The 17549-nt window shown below is 43.1% G+C and overlaps 2 protein-coding genes across 2 annotated transcripts in view; both read right to left on the bottom strand.

Moving 5' to 3' along the window:
* The window catches only part of Usp13 (ubiquitin specific peptidase 13), a 109544-nt gene that overhangs the window by 76090 nt on the left and 15905 nt on the right, over positions 1 to 17549 (bottom strand). The window contains exon 2 of the mRNA XM_010632461.3: positions 3304 to 3429. Within this exon, the coding sequence (XP_010630763.1) occupies positions 3304 to 3429 (126 nt within the window). The remainder of the gene's footprint in view (positions 1 to 3303; positions 3430 to 17549) is intronic.
* Positions 7695 to 8746, bottom strand: LOC104867899 (probable UDP-sugar transporter protein SLC35A4). The gene has a single exon (XM_010632460.3). The coding sequence runs from the start codon at positions 8743 to 8745 to the stop codon at positions 7771 to 7773; it is 975 nt and encodes a 324-aa protein (XP_010630762.1). The 5' UTR covers position 8746; the 3' UTR covers positions 7695 to 7770.

Below are 17549 nucleotides of genomic sequence, written 5' to 3'. Positions count from 1 at the left end.
GGCTTCCTGTTTCATGTGATTTCTTCCCCCATACACACTTCACCATCAGCCATTTTTCATGGGGTCCTTACCAGAGCCTTCCTCAGGTATTTCATTATAGTAATGCAAAACAAACTAATGCAGTCCCAGGTGCCATGATGGTAAGGGGGCCTCCAAGCAATTTGTGCATGGAAATGGAGAGACTGCTCAGCTGGTTGGAGTTCTGGAGGACAATTAAAGGGGCAAAACAAGAAACACGGGCTTGTTACAAGAATTGCTGATGATAGAATGTTTAGAACCATGGGTCAATTAGAAGCAAGGTAAACAAGTCACAGGCTAAGACCTAAGGAGGTAGAGCTACAGCCCAAAATGGAAATGAGAGAGTGAAAGAGCAAAAACAAGAGGAGGACCTGGTCAAAGAGTGAAATGTTTCACTTAAAATTTTAGAGACAGAGCTGACCATACAAGATTTACCAGCATTCCACAATGTTGCCACTGACTTTGTGACCCTGAGAAAGTTATTAAGGCTCTAGGCTTCTGTTTCTTTTCTTTTTCTTGCTTGAGCTGCCTAAAATTTTATCACTTTACAATGAGATATGAGCCATATATATATATGGCCACATATATGAGAACTCCCCAAGAATTGTCATGCAGTACCCAAAAGGACGCATGGACATAAATCTTATCACATCAGACCAAAATTAAACTATTCTAAAACTAATTTTTGCATTTATGGCTTGTATGACCTCCAGCCTTTCTCTTAAACAGTGTACATATTAGGTAAACAAGAGAGAGAAATTAATAAAATTCAAATCAGAATTGACTAGAAGATTCAAAACAGTCTGCACATTATTAGGACTATAGAAAATGGACATCTGAAAATTAATAACGTACCAAACTAATATCAATAAACAATTAAATATGTAAACAATAAAAGCAGTAACATGAGTAACAAAAAATTTAGGGTACCTTAGAAATTTATCAAGATGAAAATTCATTTACAGAAAATTTCAAAATATTATTAAACTATAAAAACGATTAGATACAGAAATATGCCAGATTAAGTGGTCATTCAATAAATATTTGTGACGCACTTACTATAAGCTAGGCATTGTCAGACGCTTAAGGACACAGGAGTGAAAACGGAAGATAAAAATCCATGCCCTCATGGAATTTCCATGGTATGAATTATAGATTAATCTGTAGCTTCAATGTGAGTGGGACCTAAACCTCAACAGTATTTTTTTTTTTAGTTTTTTTTTTTTTTTTTTTTTTTTTGGTACCGGGAATCAAACTTGGGACCTTGTGCTTTCAAGGCAGACAGTCATTGTACTGAGCTAAATCCCCAGCCCTCAGGAGTATATTTTTTAAATAGATGAACTGATTCCTAAGTTCATTTTAGAAAAATACATGTCTAAACATACCCAAGAGAGTCCAGGGTTAGGGGGAGGGGAGTAAACAAAGAGTATTTTCACTATAGTACTAGATATGAAGGCTTGTCGCAACAGTACAAAGACTTGCCACAGACTCTCTCCAGAGAGAGAAACAGACAAGATCAACAGAACACAAGTAAGATCCCCAAACAAACCCAAGTGTGAATATCAAGTTAAAATATGAAAAAGATGGTGCCATAATAAGTTATTGTGAAAGGTGTTAGTTGTCATTATGGAAAAAATAGTTCCCAGTTCTTCATACAAATATAAGAATAAATATAGGTGGATTAAAAACTTAAAATGTTAAAACATGCTCATTTACTATTTTAAAAAGCTGCTAGAAGAAATATTTTATGACATTGATTTGGGAAACACTCTTAGATGAGCTCCAAATAGTATAACTTATAAGAGAAAAATTTATTAAATCTAACAATAACAGAATTTAAAGCTTCTTTTCTACAAAAATTTTTCACACAAAAAGTAAAAAGACTTGTCACAGACTATAAGAAAATTTTGTACATAATAGACAAATATTTGATGACCAAAATGTAAAAAGAATTTATCAAATATATAAATAAAAAAGGTAAATTCACAAAGAAGCCAAAAACACAAATAGGAAGATTAGAGAAAAGAAAATCAGGGCTGGGGATTTAGTTCAGTGGTGCCACGTGTGCCTCTCCACCACAAGGTCCTGAGTTTGATCCCTGTTACCAAAACAAACAAACAAAACCAAAATGGACAATAAATATATGAAAAGATGTTCAATCCTCATGGAAATAAATATTAACTTTTTGCATGTCATTGCCTAGCCAAAAATCAAGGATTGGCGAAGCTGAGAGGAAATAGGAATTCCTAAGCATTACAACTAGGAGTATAAATTGCTGCAATCACCCTGGAGAGAGAGACCGAGCTTTATCTAATAAAAATGAATACAAACACACCTATGAACTAGCCATATCACTTCCATTTATCTTTCCTACAGAAATTTTGCACGTATTCCCCCTGGAGAAATGTATAGAAATGTTAGTTTCCACACTGTTTTCAGTAGGAAAAAAAAATCTAAGCATTCATCAATAGAAGAGTAGAATAATTACAAGGTACTCATTGGCTAGAGTACCAGATAACTACTAAAATTAAGTACCCTCAGATGCATCCTCAACATGCATAGATTCCAAAAACCACACTGAATGGGGAAGCACTACACAGAATTATACGTAACAGGGTGACAGCATATAACTACATCCTCAAAATATACAAACTATATATTGTTCATGAACACACAAGGTAAATCAAACATAATGGCACACATGGAAATCAAAAGCAACAATTCACAGCAGTGGTTACTTTGAAAGAAGTCCCTTCCACAGGGACTTGAATTTTCAGGAAATCTATGTTTTTCTCACTAAAAATAAATAAATAAACAATAGCAAAAACACCCAAATGTTTTGTCACTGCTGACTTTTGGACCCATGAGTGTATCTAGCATTATGTATTTTCTATACGTTTTATGTGGACTTTTTCTGTTCTTAAACTTAAATTATCTTTTTTCCCATCAGTCAACCCACGTCCTCTTAACAACTCCATTGCGGAGTCCAGAAGAAGAAGAATAAAAGTGGCTAAGATAAGGATTGGGGAAAATCTGACTTTCTGCACACCGTGCTGTTTTTGTTTTCCAACATCAAAGAGAATGAGAAGGTCCGGGGATTTGGTTCATTGGTTCCACTGCCTGCCTCGCAAGCGCAAGGTCCCGAGTTCAATTCCCGATACCAAAAACAAACAAAGAGAATGAGAAGAAGTTATAGGGACACAGTAAAGCCTCCATGCCCAAGCACACTAAGACAATGTTACAGGGAAAGTATCAAGGTCAGTGGTCTACAAGTGTTTAGCTCACCTCTTTCACATGTCTTTTTAGGTGCATGTAGACACTCTGTCCAGTTTTTCGAAAATGTCTTTCAACATGTTCCCTTCCAAAGGCCAAAAATGTATTCATGCATACATAGAGTCCACCTTCAGAGTTCTAGAAGAAAGACACAGGACAAAACATTAGCCAAGGACATCCAGCCAAGTACTTAGTCAAGATATAGAAAAAGGAAAGGGAAATAGAGGCAGACAATAAAGACAAAGCCTAGCTATAGGCCATTATTACTTGTGTAACCATCTGTGATGACCTCTCTCGATGGCCCCAGAGCCACCCACAAGGGCAGTTCCTGTCCCAACTCAGCTGCAGGAGCTCCCAGGCCGCCAAGCCCTCGGTTTACCAAATACAGGCTACATTCACAGTCAAGTGAAATGCTCAGAGTCCCTACAAAATAAACATGCTTGCCTGACTTTAAAAAGGGAGGAAGGAAGTTAAAAGATGAAAAAAGTTGGCGAAGGATCCAACACTGTCATTACTGTCAGACTTTGTCATTTCTTCCTCCTTCATCCATGCAAACCTCCCAGGAACACAAAATTTTAGATCCTTTTAAGTTTCTTCAAAGATATTCGTTCCAAAAATTTAGTGACACATAAGTAAAATATGACAGTTTAATAAGTACATGGCTTGAAAAGTAAATAATAAAGGGTGTGTTCCGATAATAATCACAGCTATATACTACTGCACGCCAGATATGTGTCAGGTGCTTTACATAGCATATTATTTCTAATGTGAGCTTATGCAAAATGCTTATTAGTATTTTTATTTTATAGTTTTGAAAAAAAACTAAGAGTAAGTCATTTGTTCAAGTTCACCAGCTTGGAAGTATCAGAGTTAGATTTTATCTACTTTCTTTTTCTCTTCCTATGCCACATTTCAAAGCATGTGCGTTATCTCATTACAGAGACAACACTAAAATAAAGAGCCAAAGATAGCTTCTCATATTTTAAATAATGTTTTCTTCATTTCATCTCTCTTTTTCTCTTACTCTGCATAGCATGCTTTGCTCCAGACCATAAAAGTAGTCACCTTTCCTCTAAGGAAGTAGATTTTATCGAGTTCCTGTTAATCTCACCCCTCCAAATAATGAAAAACAAACTTCTTAAACACCTGTCAAAATTGCCAACCAGCCTCTATCAAACTTCCAAACACTGCACTCTAGTGAAGTACAAATTACAACATCAAAACCAACACTGACACACACTACAAATATGTAAAAAAATAATTCTTTAAATTCCAACAACTCAGGATTAACTTAAAAGTGAAAATCTCCAATGATGTATCTATGATTTATAAACCAGGATACAAAAGAAGCCTGCCACAGCCAGGATATTATAACAGCATTTGCTCAAATATGGGCCCCTCACTATAGCATGTATATTGCAATAAGGCAAAAAGTAAAAAGGAAGACAAGGGGCTGGGGATTAGCTCAGTGGCACTGCGTCTACCTCACAAGCACAAGGTCATGAGTTCTATCCCTGGTACAAAAAAAAAGTGGAGAGGAGGGAGGAACAATAAAGCACAAAAATGATTTCTATTTGATGGTGACTATATAGTTTATATGGAAGATGCTACAAAATCTACAAACTAATGAATTTAGCCAGGTCATAGGATACGAGTTAATCGACAAAAATAAGTTGCAATTTTATATATTAGCAACAAACACTTGCAAATGAAAGTCTCAAAGCTCAACTACAAAATAGCATCCAAAAACATAATTATAAGGCAGTTCGTCATACAGGCGACTGGGCTCCAGTGATCTCTAGAAACACAATTGTAGCTGCAATTCCATCTCACAGGGGAATCTGAAGGAATGAAGTTTAAAGGGGCTGAAACACACTAACGTGCTTTCTGCTCTTAAAGCAATTACATGAACATTGATTATTAATTATTATGGGTAATTATAATTATCCTATTAACCTAATTGTTCTCAAAGTGGGGGAAATCAGCAAAAGGAAGAATATGTTATTCTGATAGCCACACAAGCTGGAAAAAACAAATAGAAATTTAGACAACTAGTGGAAGAAGCAAGACACCAGCAAGCAAAAGGAGAAAAATGCTCAAGTGTGGTATCTTCTGAAGAAAAATGCTCACTTGCTGTACAATGCCAGAGGTCGTAAAGTAATATGTGAGACAGTCATAAGGTCTTTGATAAGTTCGTTGTCAAGATGGGTTGACTTGTTAGGGAATCTGACAAAAATTTAATGTATCAAGCATTCATCCTCAGTTCCTGCAGTTGCCTGATATTGTCACCAAGCCCATAATCAAAGAGAAAAATGTGATTATGGCCACCTAGGGAAGGGTTCTATTAGAAACATCCATGAGCATCTCCTCTGAAGCAGGTCATGCTATGAAGACATGCCCAATGGGCCTGACAGCAGGTGTAAAACTTAAGGAAACACTGAGACAGAAGTCCCTTTCAACGCTGTTCCACCTGGAATGAACACCCAATCTAATGTTCTACGCTTTCTTCCCTCTTGCCTTCCTAACAATTAAATATGAGTCCTGTAATATCTGCTCTTTCAGATTCAACATCAGCATTCTATGGCCTGTGCACTGAATTGCTTCATTCAATAATTACGAGAAGACTCACTGGAAAATCTCGGCCAGACCCTTGTGAACAAGGCATAGAGGATGGTGTGCAGCCTGGCCTCGGAGCTAAGCTGATTTCAAACCCTCAACTTTGTCTTCTCATTGACCAGCCACCCACCCACTAGGATCATCACCCCCAGAAAAAGCAGTACAGCACTCACCTCCCAATAATCAAAACTGCACCCACAAAGTCAGGTAGGTTTCAGAATTACATCAGTTGACAGTGACGTGGAAATGAAAGAGTAAAAGAGTAAAATACAAAATAATGCTTGTTTTAAAGCATTATTTTGTTTAAAGCAATAGCAGTAGAGATGCTCCGTTAAATCGAAAAGATTAAAACTGAAATTCATAGAATACTGATTTAATTTTCAAAGAAGAGTAGCATAGAATGGACATTCCAGAAATATATATATTCTATGATAATTAATGAGTATATATCAAGCCATTAGAGACAAAATAGGAAAAATAATTCACTAATAAGGGGCCAGGATGTAGCTCAGTGGTGCCACGCCTGCCTGGCAAGTGCAAGGGCCTGAGTTCAATCCCCAGTACTGGGGGAAAAAAGAATTCACTAATGAAAGCTACTGAAGTGGACTGGAGATGTAGCTCAGTGATAAGAGCACCGGCCTGCCATGCATGAGGTTCTGGGTTTGAGCCTGGTTCCAAAGGGCTGAAGGTGTAACTCAGTAGCAGAGCACATGCTCAGCATGTTTGAGGCCCTGGATTTAATTCCCAGCATTAAAATGAAAGAAAAAGAGAAAGTTGCTGAAACGGTATGACATCAATATAGAAGAAAATTAAACTACACTGACATCTTAAATTCTGTGCTGAGGTCCAAAACATAAGCAATTTATTTATTTTTTTATAGGAAGCACCCACACCCTAGAACAGTTTATTAAGACTTTATTGATGGGCCAGGGATTTAGCTCAGCGGTTCGGTGGCCTGCCTTGCAAGTGCAAGGACCCGAGTTCAATCCCCAGTACCAAAAAAAAAAAAAAAAAAAACACTTTATTGCTTATGCAGTTAGAGAGACAATGATTGAGCTATAGAAGTTTCCTATACCTGGTCACAGGTCACTCTGTCCAGAGCTTCTCCAGACTGTGGGGAGCTGGGACACTAGGCAGAGGTGCAGGCTCCACAGTGGGAAGATGGTACCTCCCAAGAACCTTGGAGGTGGCACAGGCCTTCAAGAGGGCCCAGGGGCAACATTCCCTGAGACAAACCCCAGCCCCCTCTAGGGTCTCCAGACTAAAGGCTGGGTGTGTGCAGCAGGACTGTGGAGAGGGCAGATGTCTCCAGGCACTGCTGGAGATGGGGAAGCTTAGCAGAGTGGCCTGGGTGATGGTTGTATAATTTGTGGCAACTGGACCTTCCCGAATGAGAGTGGGGAATGAATATTCCTTGGGGGAAGTCATGCACCAAGATCGAGCTGAAGCAGCCAGTACCATGCCTAGTGGCAGTGGATCTGCCAGGCAAGGAAAGTCATCTGTTGCCCACATCCTACTCTGAGAAACTGCTCATGCAGGGATGAGACAAGAGGCCTCCCATGTCAGAGATGGGGTTACTTCTTAGGACTATGTGTTGATACTCCCAACTTCTTAGTCTGGAACAACTTGGAGGTGTGGTGGGAGAGTTCGAAGTTTTCTTAAGCAAACCCACTCTTCAGGTCTCCCAGGGGTACCCCTTTACCTAGCACCTCCAGAGACTCATCTGGCTGCTCTCACCTCCCCAGCTTTTCTCACAAGGCACTTGTTACAGAGCTGCTGAAGAGGTTGGGGGAGGCCTGGGAGGTGACTTTAGTAGTGGCATCCAATCCACTGGGTAAGAAAGTGACTGGAGATGGTCAGGAGCTAGTGGCTGCCATGGTACAGGTGCACAGCCAGGCCAATGGGCAATGTGGCCAGGAAGAAGGTGGCTGTGAGCTGCAGTCCCAAAAGGGCTGCTGAAAGTACAGCACTGACCACCAACGAACAAGATACAACAAAGAGGCGTGTGATGCTGCTGCCATGCTTCATGACAGCTGACATAAGCAGCCCATTGAGTGCCTGGCTCAGCACTACAAGTGCCGCCCATCCTGAGAAACCTTCCAGGAGGCCTGGGCCAGGACCACTGCCTGCATGCAGACAAGGGTTCAGCAGCACACCGGAAGTGTAGAGGAAGAGGTTCTGCAGTGCTAGGGGCAGTCGCTGTCGCTTCATGAGCTGCTCTGCGTACACAGAGGACAAGCCTGAGATGAAGCAGTACAGGGTGAGGAGCAGCAGTCCCAGTGGAGTGATACGCAGGGGCATGATGCTGGCAGCAGCTGCTGGTGGGGGCCCTGGAACGGTGTTCCCAGAGTCCTGAAGGCCACCTGCTGCATAAAAGGCCCCTGCGACCATCAGCAGTAGCATTGCCAACCCTTGACATGCAGAGAGGCGGCGCCGGAGGCAGAGGCAGTACAACAGGGCTGTGCTTCCAATCGTGAGATTGCTCAGTACTTGGTAGGTGCTGGGGTCCATGTAATGCTGTAGATAGATCACTAGGTTGTTGCTGGTGCCATAGAGGAGGGCTGACAGTGCAAAAGGAGCAGCTTGGCGCCAGGGTGGGCCTCCCATGGGCCATGCTTGCCATCCCACCAGGAGGGAGAAGGCGCATAACAGTAGCTTGGTCAGCTCAGTGAGCAGCACAGCCGAGGAGGTTCTGAAGGGTACTCGGCCATCCACATGACACAGTGCCAGCAATGGAGCATGTGCGCCATACACGGCAGTGGACAGGAGTAACATCAGGGTCCAATGGGCCTGCCTGTGATGGCCCAGGCCAGGTATACCCTCCTCCTCTACACTCATGCCCCAATCAGACCCTGGGTGGCCTGTGTAGTTAGCAAGGGGCAAAGGGATTGGGACCCATTTGAGAGATATCAAGTTATAGAGCCAGCTCCCAGGAAGGAGGAGCTGGGGTACATTGTGAGAGAGACCACTGAAGATTAGAGTCAGCTGCACACTCCAGTTAGGTTAGAAGAGGAAGGGACAGGTGAATCATAGTCTTGGGGCCAGTCTCATGGAGCCAGGGAGGGAAGAAATCCAGGGTGCAGGCTGACAAGCCACTGTACAGCCTCTGCAGGAAAAAAGCAAAGATGAAGGTGGCAGGACAGATGGATGACAGCTGGGGAAGCCAGACAGTGTCTATGGTCAAAAGGGCTCCACCTTCAGGCCCAGTTGCTCGTCCTCTCTCTTCCATGGGATCTGGAGCTAGTCAGGCCCCTTTCGAAATGATTGGAAGTAGTCCCTTAATGTTTTCTCCACATTGGGCAAAGCATATGCCTGAGCTGCGTAGATGCCCGTGCAGGTGCCCACAGCAAACCCCAGTACTGCTGATGCCCTCAGTTTGGCCACCACATGGCCAGCCAGGAATCCCTTGAGGAATGGGGAGGACAAGAGTGAGCCACCCTGGCCCACACACCACTGTTGACTTCATCTTCCACTCATTGCTGCAGGTGCTCCAACTGGTTCTTGAGAAATGCCAGGTCCTTAAGCTTGGGCAGAGAATCCTTGTCATCCGCCATCTTGCCCGCCGAACTTGTTCCATAAGCAATTTAAAAACTAGAAAAAGGAGCTGAGGTGTAGCTCAGTCGTAGTGGCTGCGTGCAAGGCCAGGGATCCAATCCCTAGCACCAAAAATACAAAACAACAACAGCAACAAGACAAGAGCAGAATAGCATCTTCATATCTAATCCACTTATAAAGTAGAAAATAATTTCTGGCCAAGACAATAAAGAATACCATCAGAGATGATGTAACCAAGTATAAAAATGTAAACACAAATGAATTTTATGACAAAAACTATAATTAAATAGAAAACCAACAGCAGAAAGAGGAAAGATGTAAAGTAAAATGAGCCAAAGATTACATCCACACTATGTAAGAAACTAATAAAAAAAATTATAGGATGTCAATATTTCAAATTAGTAAAGAGGTTTTTTTTAACTATTTTTTATTATTTTTGCTTTTGTTTTTTATTTTTCTTTTGGTACCAGGGATCAAACTTGGGACCTTGCTTTTGCAAGGTAGGCGGAGGAACCACTGAGCTAAATCCCAGGCCCTAAAACCATTTGATTTTAAATATGCAAAAGACATTAAAATCAAATCGTCACATCTTTACAACCTCCTAACATAAGCACATTAAAATAATCTCAAGGCATATGCCCAATAACTAGGGAAAAGTTACTAAAATCACAGACCCTAAAGCTACATAGAAAACCCATATAGTAATCCCCACCATACAAATCAGTTCAGTCTTTCCAGAGAGCAATGAAATTTGACCCTTTGGCACAGTATATCCCCTTTGGGTAAAGACTTCAGGAACACAAAAGAAAGATGAAATAAACCCTAATTTGTAAAGAAACATTCACAGATGCACTATTTACAATGAGAAAAAGTAGCAATGGTCATACATAGAGAAACTAAGAAACCACAGCATATAAACACGACAAAAAATATTACTTAAAATGACAAGTTAATGCAGTATATGTAGTATGCATAGGAAATGTGTGCAGAATTTTATATAATATATGGAGAAATTAATTTTAATGAATAAATATCACATCATGCTGACGGTAGGGCTCTGGGCCCGTGCGGGGGCTGCACATTGGCCAGGGCCTGATGTGAAACTGGAATGTGACAACCCACTCACATTTACTTAAGTTCTTGACTTTCGGGTCCACAGCCTCAGGTCCCACTACATCCTGTTGGTCTAGAGTGATGCTTCTCAAACTGCTGCCATGAAGGACAAGGCTGTTTTGATTTCTTTTGTCTCACTTCTGTTCATTAAGAAAAGCCACATGGCCAGTTGGTTCACAGCTCAAGCCACACACACGTCTGTGCACGTGTGAGTATCACAAAAGCCAAACAGGTCCCTCTCCTGTTCCAATAAATCCGGGGAATGAGAGGTGGCTGCAACGTCAAGTTGCCGTAGAGATCTGAACACTCACTCTCAGTGTTGCACCCGCCTCTTGGCAATGGTCAGTCCCCATGCTTTGGGTGGCCCTGGTCTGGAGTTCAGTGAACCCTGCCCCACTCTCGACACCAACAAAGCATCACCTAGGGGCTGCTGGATGTGAGGTCAGGCTGCCAGTCTTGACAGCAGCCCTCACGGATGCCAAGCACACAGGTCAACATCCGCTGCACTGTGCATGTTCCCCAGATGCCACACACCACCACCAGCCTCGGCCCCTGACCCCCACTCCATCTCCTGGACTAGACCCTGTCTGACTGCCCTTAACCCCAAATCCACTTTCAGTTCACCATTGCAGGCACCCGGTTCATTGAATTCCGTGGCTGTGACAAGCTTCTTTCACATGGAGTCACCACCTTCAGAAGCTCCTTATAAGGCAGGAAAACCATGTCATATTCCTAACTGAATTCCCCAAAACAGTATCTCATGCAGAGCAGGATCAAACAAGCATTGGTGGAGTGAATGACAACTTCTATGTCATTATTTGGCGCTCGATCACATGGTTTAGTCTCTCCCAAACTGTCCCTCAGTACCCTTCTGAACTGAATTTCAAATGCTTTATGGTATAGGTCTGAAGTTTTTGGTGAACTAAGCACCGGGGATCATTATAATAAAACAAACAGCCACATGGTAGAAAAACAACCTGACACACCAGCAGGAATGCCAGTTTACCTGGTTGCCTGGCTAAAGTCACTCTCAGCAGCTTGGACACTTGAACCCAGCTGTGGTAAGCCTCCTATCTGCTGTGACCAAGGCAATCCTAAGTGGGTCTTCAGGACAGCAGCTGGCATCTCCACACCCTCTTCCCTCCCTAAACCCTATCTAGCGCCTGCTCTGAGGTACATCCACCCCAGAAGGACCAAGGTGGATGTTTCTGCACTAAGCTGAAGAGGGTTCTAATGATCATTGTCATAATGCACTAACCAGAAACTTCACTGATACCCAAGACTTTACTTTGACATCTAAAATCAAAAAGAAGTCAAGAAACAACTAGGGGCTTCATAATGATTCCCTTTGACAACTTCTCCCACCCTATGACCAAATGATAAGAGACAGGAACAGCTTCAGAAGCCCATATATTGTTAAAACCCATGCTTTAATATGTGTGTGTGTGGTTGTGTGTGTGTGTGTGTGTGTGGTATGTGCATAGCTATTTTTTTATTATTATATTGTATTAGCTACAAACTATTTAGAGTAACATCAAGGACAAAGCCCCTTCTTTTGTACTGCTTGCCATTTAAGAAAGTTGAAATATTCCCAAAGGTCAAGGTCACACACTTCAAATCAGCAAGTGAACAGTCATTTCAAATAAAAATACACTACATTGTCAATCAGTAGGTGTCCAGGGAACTCTGTTTACCATAGTGTTTGCTTGGAGACCAGCCTCCCTGGAAGGCAAGAAGGGGAGCAAGTGTGTGCGAGCGATGCAGTCAGGAAACAGCACCACCGCGGAGCACTTGTTTTCCTAACTACAGAGCAGCATCTCCCGTGGAAAACAAGCAGTCATTGCCGCAAAGAGAAACATGACGTGGGGATGGAGTCACAATAAATCCCCGTCCTGGACAAGTTACATACTAACGCCACTGGAAGACTGTGCTGACGCATCCCTGCAAAAGGGACCAGGGTGCGATATTTCATCAACAGTTTTTTAAAAAGAAAAAAATTTTAACTAAATTTTAGCTGCCAGAAATCATAAAATTAACCTGAATGCTTAGTAATTTATGGTACATCCACAAACTGCGATGCTCGTTGGACATTTACAATTGACTTGTAGGTGAGCCCTGACTGATACGAAACACATATGCAGTATTTTTGAGTGAAGAAAGAAGAACAAATCAGCACTGTAATTTTACAATGTACACAACATGTACACTCTGCCTGGTCTCATCCATGTTATCTCGGGGAGGGATTCTTCAACTCCATGTTCTTTTCTGGCATTTTGTAATTGCTCTTCCAGAACTTGAATTTGCCTTTTATTTGAAAAATAAAAACCTTCTTTTCTTAACTGAACATTTTTGGTACCCAAGTTTATGTACGTGGACCAGACCAGAAAAGGTTCACTTTTCTTGAACCTGGTTTCCCTGGCATTAAAGACCCAACTGCGTGGCTGTATGCGTCTGCACACTCTCCTTACTCAGAGTGAAATGTGGGTGAAATAACTAAGATTATCTTGTAGCTAAGGAATTTGGAAACACAAGCAAAACAGAAGCGATGAGGAGAGTAATCTCAGGGAGGCAGAAGACACTGTGATTACCACTGAGAAAAATGAAACTAATCAAGGACACAGTCCCCCAGTTGGATGCCACCCTTGTTTACAGAGAAGGACGACAGTGTGGAGTCTAGAAAAGAAGCTGAGAAAGAAAAGGAGGCTGTGACGCCTCCTCCAGGGCCAAGAGAAGCTGATAGGGTTGGAGCCGACAGGAGAGGATTCAGGGCCTCCACGCTCCACAGAGGCCAACAGAGAACAGAGCAGGGTTGGTGCCCTAAAGACAGTGACATCCTAGGAAGGAGGGACAGAGAATGAGCAAGAAAGATCTAGAAGGTAATTTCTAGCAATGGTAAGAGTAATAAGGAGTCTGAGTGTCGGGGTCTTTTTATAGATGGAGAACTAGAGATGAGGAAGAGGTTTCCGGGAAACTGAGAAAACAAAGGAAGAGCACCCTAACTGGACCAGAAAGCACATGCAAAGGCCGCAGCTCCAGAAAAGCGCTGCCTTTTTTCACAGGACAGAAAGGAAACCCAGGTCCTGTAGGAGCGTGAGAATACAGGTGACAGCAGAGGCCGGCCAGCTCCGGGGGCCACAGGCAAGGGAAGAGCTGGGCTTCACTCTAACTGGGATGCAAGGCCCTTGGAGGGCTTAAAAGTGATAAGTACCACGGTCTCGTCGGCATAAAGCTCATTCTGGCTACTGGAAAAGAATTGTGGGGAAGAGGTCAAGAAAATATACAGTAAAAGACCTATCATACAGTGTAGACTCATGCTGGCCAATGGAGTACAACTAGCCACATATGGATATTTAAAGTTCAGTTAAATTTTCATTCCTCAGTTGCACTGACCACACTTCAAGCATTCAATAGCCACCCCACCTCTCAGGAGCACAAACACAGGCGACTCCATCATCACTTCGAGTTCTTTTGGACATTTCTCTTCTACACAAGGCCAGAAGGTGGCCTAGCGTGGGAAGGTGGCAAGGAAAGGGGAAAACCTGGGCAGATTCAGGAGGTACTTTAAGGACGAAGCCCACCGATATAGAATACAGATTTAGGGACGTGTGGAAAGGACTGAATCAAGGACAATTTCTAACTGGTCAGTCTTTATGCCAAAAATCACCCACCTCACTCTATTCAACTCCTGCTTTCAGCAAGCAATCATCCACCTCTTAATTCAACCTCTCAAGAAGGCACTTCATGAATATTTCAAAATCCGGAGCACCGATATTCTCAGTACATTTTGGATTCTAGAGCAAATCAGACAAGAAGTTTTCTTTTGGTTTAGTTTGGTATGGTTGTTTTTGTTTGTGTTGCTGGAGATCGAACCAAGGACCAAACCCATGCTAGGTAGTGTTTTATCATTGAGCTACAGCCCCAGACTTCAAATTAGCTAGGATTACAGGTGTGCATCACTATGCCCAGCCAGACAAGACTTTTTAAGTGCAAAACTTAGGCACATGCATATGAGAAGTAGATATGCAGTAAGGAACTAAAGGTTCCAGATCAAGTTTATCGAGCATGAAGTGTACAGAAAGGGAAACTACAGTGGAGAAAGCATTATCAGAAAACAAACTGGATAGCAGGGGATCAATGACACTAACAGGTCAGCAGTAAAACAGAACTGCCACAGAACAAGATTGCAAAATCCAAAACCTGGGATTCAACAGCAAATCCACAAAAATAAATTTATCTACAGAAGTAAAGCAGGAAAAAAAATGCATATAATCAGAAGACAACATAGGTTTCTCCACTAAAAGCAAGGATAAATCATGCTTGTGGCCATGAAATGTTAAGGGAAAAAAAACAGAAATATGAAGGTAGTGATGATTTTTTTTTTTTTCAGGATGCTCTCACTTGGAATGTTTTCCTCTCTACAGAAGATTCCAATACCTTGGAGATACATGGCCCAGTCCCACTAAATAAAGGCAGAGTCCAAACAACTAGGTTTTGATGCCACTATAAATGTATTGTTCCATTGAAGCATCATGTACTAACTTTTTTCCTAGGTATAAAACCCAGCTCTTGCTCTGGGTATTTTGGGCAGTGTGGGTGCTGTCACTAGCAATGGCTGGGAAGGGACAGGGCAGAACAATGGGACAGCTACTGTTATGCTCACAGGACAGGCAGCATTATGAGAGCCATGGGTGAATGGAGACACTTAGCTAAACACCCTGGGCAGTGCTACCAGGAGGCTGTAATCCATACGAGCAGTTCTTGGCTTATACGTTTAAAAAGGGAAATGTAGAAATACTTTATCCACAGTACGATCTTTTCTAGTCATTTCTTATTTTTGCTTTACTTTTCAAAAGAGATGGTTTTCTGCAGACTGCATCTCCTCTGATAACCTATGTTAATATGAGAAGTGGGTTTGCAAGTTAAGCCAGAAAGCCCATCAGTCTGAGCTGATGTGAATAGGAATAAAAACAAGCGTGAGCAGAGCTTCCTTCAAAGACAACAATGATATTCATCACTTTCACTACAGGCAGAGCACCATGTAGGATTCAGAGTCTCTTGGGCAGCCCTAAGATCCTATGCATGCCACCTCTCCTTCTCAGAGGGATTAGGGCAAACCCTTCCACCACAGATTCTCCAGCTAGAGTGAGGAACAGCAATGAGTAGCTTCTAATGGGCAGCTATGAGGACAACAACCCTGAGGCAAGCACTAGCAAGTGGGACGCCCAGGCTCAGAGAAATCCAGGGAAATTAAAGCACTTGCTGAAGTCACGTGGCTACTAAGTAGTAAGGGGGGTGGATTTGAATTCAGGCCAATTTGGCCGCCACAGGCTGCCTAGTGCATCTGAGAAGCAGATGTCATTTTGGTGGCAGGAGCCAGGTGGGTGGCTGTCGGCAAGCACAGCTGTCATCTCGAGGGCTTGGAGAAAACAGCAGTTTGTCTTTTTTTTTCTAGGCCTTTTCATTCAATGAAAGCGGGAGAAGCAGCAAAAGGAGGGCAGTCCTCTGAGTGGCCTGTGCCAGGCACTGTTAGGCTTTCTGCAGGGAGGAGAGGTGTCCAGCCCTCAAACTCCAAAGGATGGCTGGAGTCCCCGGGACGTGACCGCTCCTGGCTGACAGGTCCCTGACAAAAAAATTTCAAGACTCAAGAGCCTGGGCTCTGAGCCCTGGTGAAGTAGCTGCAAGGGTTCTCGGCCCCTGCAGTCCAGCCCTCATTGACTCGTGTCTCCATACTAGCCTGGGTGAGATAACTCACTCCGACTGGGGCTCCTTCCAAAGCCTCAGGCTGAAGACTCAATGGCAGAACCGACCAAATGGCACGTCCAAAGGAACAATACAGTTCTACCCTCAAAATACAATATGTGAATGTCTTCCACCCCTGCTTCTATACTACCCTCATGTTCCAGGCCTTATGTCCTCTTTCTTCCTGACCAACCACACCACTAATCCCTCTACCAGACCACAAAGCCTATTTCTAAGAACGGCTGGGGATGGAGACTTCCCTGTCCAGATCAACACTTTTTACAGTCACCCCCACCCCAAAATTCACCAAGACAAGAAAAGTAACACTTGGTCTGATTAGGAGAAAGTTTTTGCAATTATAATTCACTTAAAAGAAACTTCAGCCTGTTGGCCAACTGCCTGTGTAGTGTACATGCAGCGGAGTTGCTCTCCAGTGATTTTATGTCATGAACAGTAAGTCCTCATGTTCCATCTCTTCATACTTCTAAGTCCTAGAAGAAACAACTGCTCCAGGCCCCTCCTACCTGAGTTCCTCTGGAATTTGAGCCAATCGGAGGGAAGGCTAGAAGTGAGAGCCCATCGCTACTTCTGCTACAACTGGGAGAAAAGCCCCACTCAGGAGTGTAGAGGTGGAATCTGGGCCCTTCAAATGGCAGAGCTACTCACAGATGCAGACTCTCTAACCTAGGGACTGTGCAGCTCTGAAATCCACACCCCAGCTCTATTCCAGTTCCCAGTATTCCCAGGGGCCACACAGTCCTGGTCCATTTCTTTTATTCTCCCACCTTCCTCACTTGGGTCCTTGAATAGCTACAAGCCGTGAAAAGCTTCTTGACCTTCACGCAGTGTGTGTGTTCTGCTGCTAAATTGGGCCATGTCTTTATCGGACTCTCCTGGGTTTATTCTGCCCCCTCCACCCAGACCTCTACTCCCACTGTCATCATCTAACCCAGGTGCTCCGCTCCAGCTGCCCAGCAGTGTCCCAGTTGGATCTCATCCAAGGCTGCCTCACCTCCCTCAGTCCACTTCAGAACAGCAGCACTAAGTGACCACTGTCCACACACTGTTCTCTTGCCCCAGCTGGCTGGCCCAGTAGGGTTGGCCTCCTCAAGACCAGCCTCACCTTCAAGTCCCCCCAGTGATGCTCTCCTCTGTAAGTTTCCTGCTCTACACACATGCCGACTTGGGTCTCACCTCTGTACCTTTGTTGTCTCCGCCTCCTCCTCCTCCTCCTC

This window comes from Fukomys damarensis, unplaced genomic scaffold, assembly GCF_012274545.1.
Source record: "Fukomys damarensis isolate Sample0158 unplaced genomic scaffold, DMR_v1.0_HiC HiC_scaffold_12, whole genome shotgun sequence".
Taxonomy (NCBI): domain Eukaryota; kingdom Metazoa; phylum Chordata; class Mammalia; order Rodentia; family Bathyergidae; genus Fukomys; species Fukomys damarensis.
Note: the sequence above shows the minus strand (reverse complement) of the source record. Positions and strands in the feature narration are given on the sequence as shown.

Bases quoted from the DNA above. Each gene is read 5' to 3' on its own strand.
- LOC104867899 (XM_010632460.3), bottom strand. From the start codon at position 8,745: ATGAGTGTAGAGGAGGAGGGTATACCTGGCCTGGGCCATCACAGGCAG.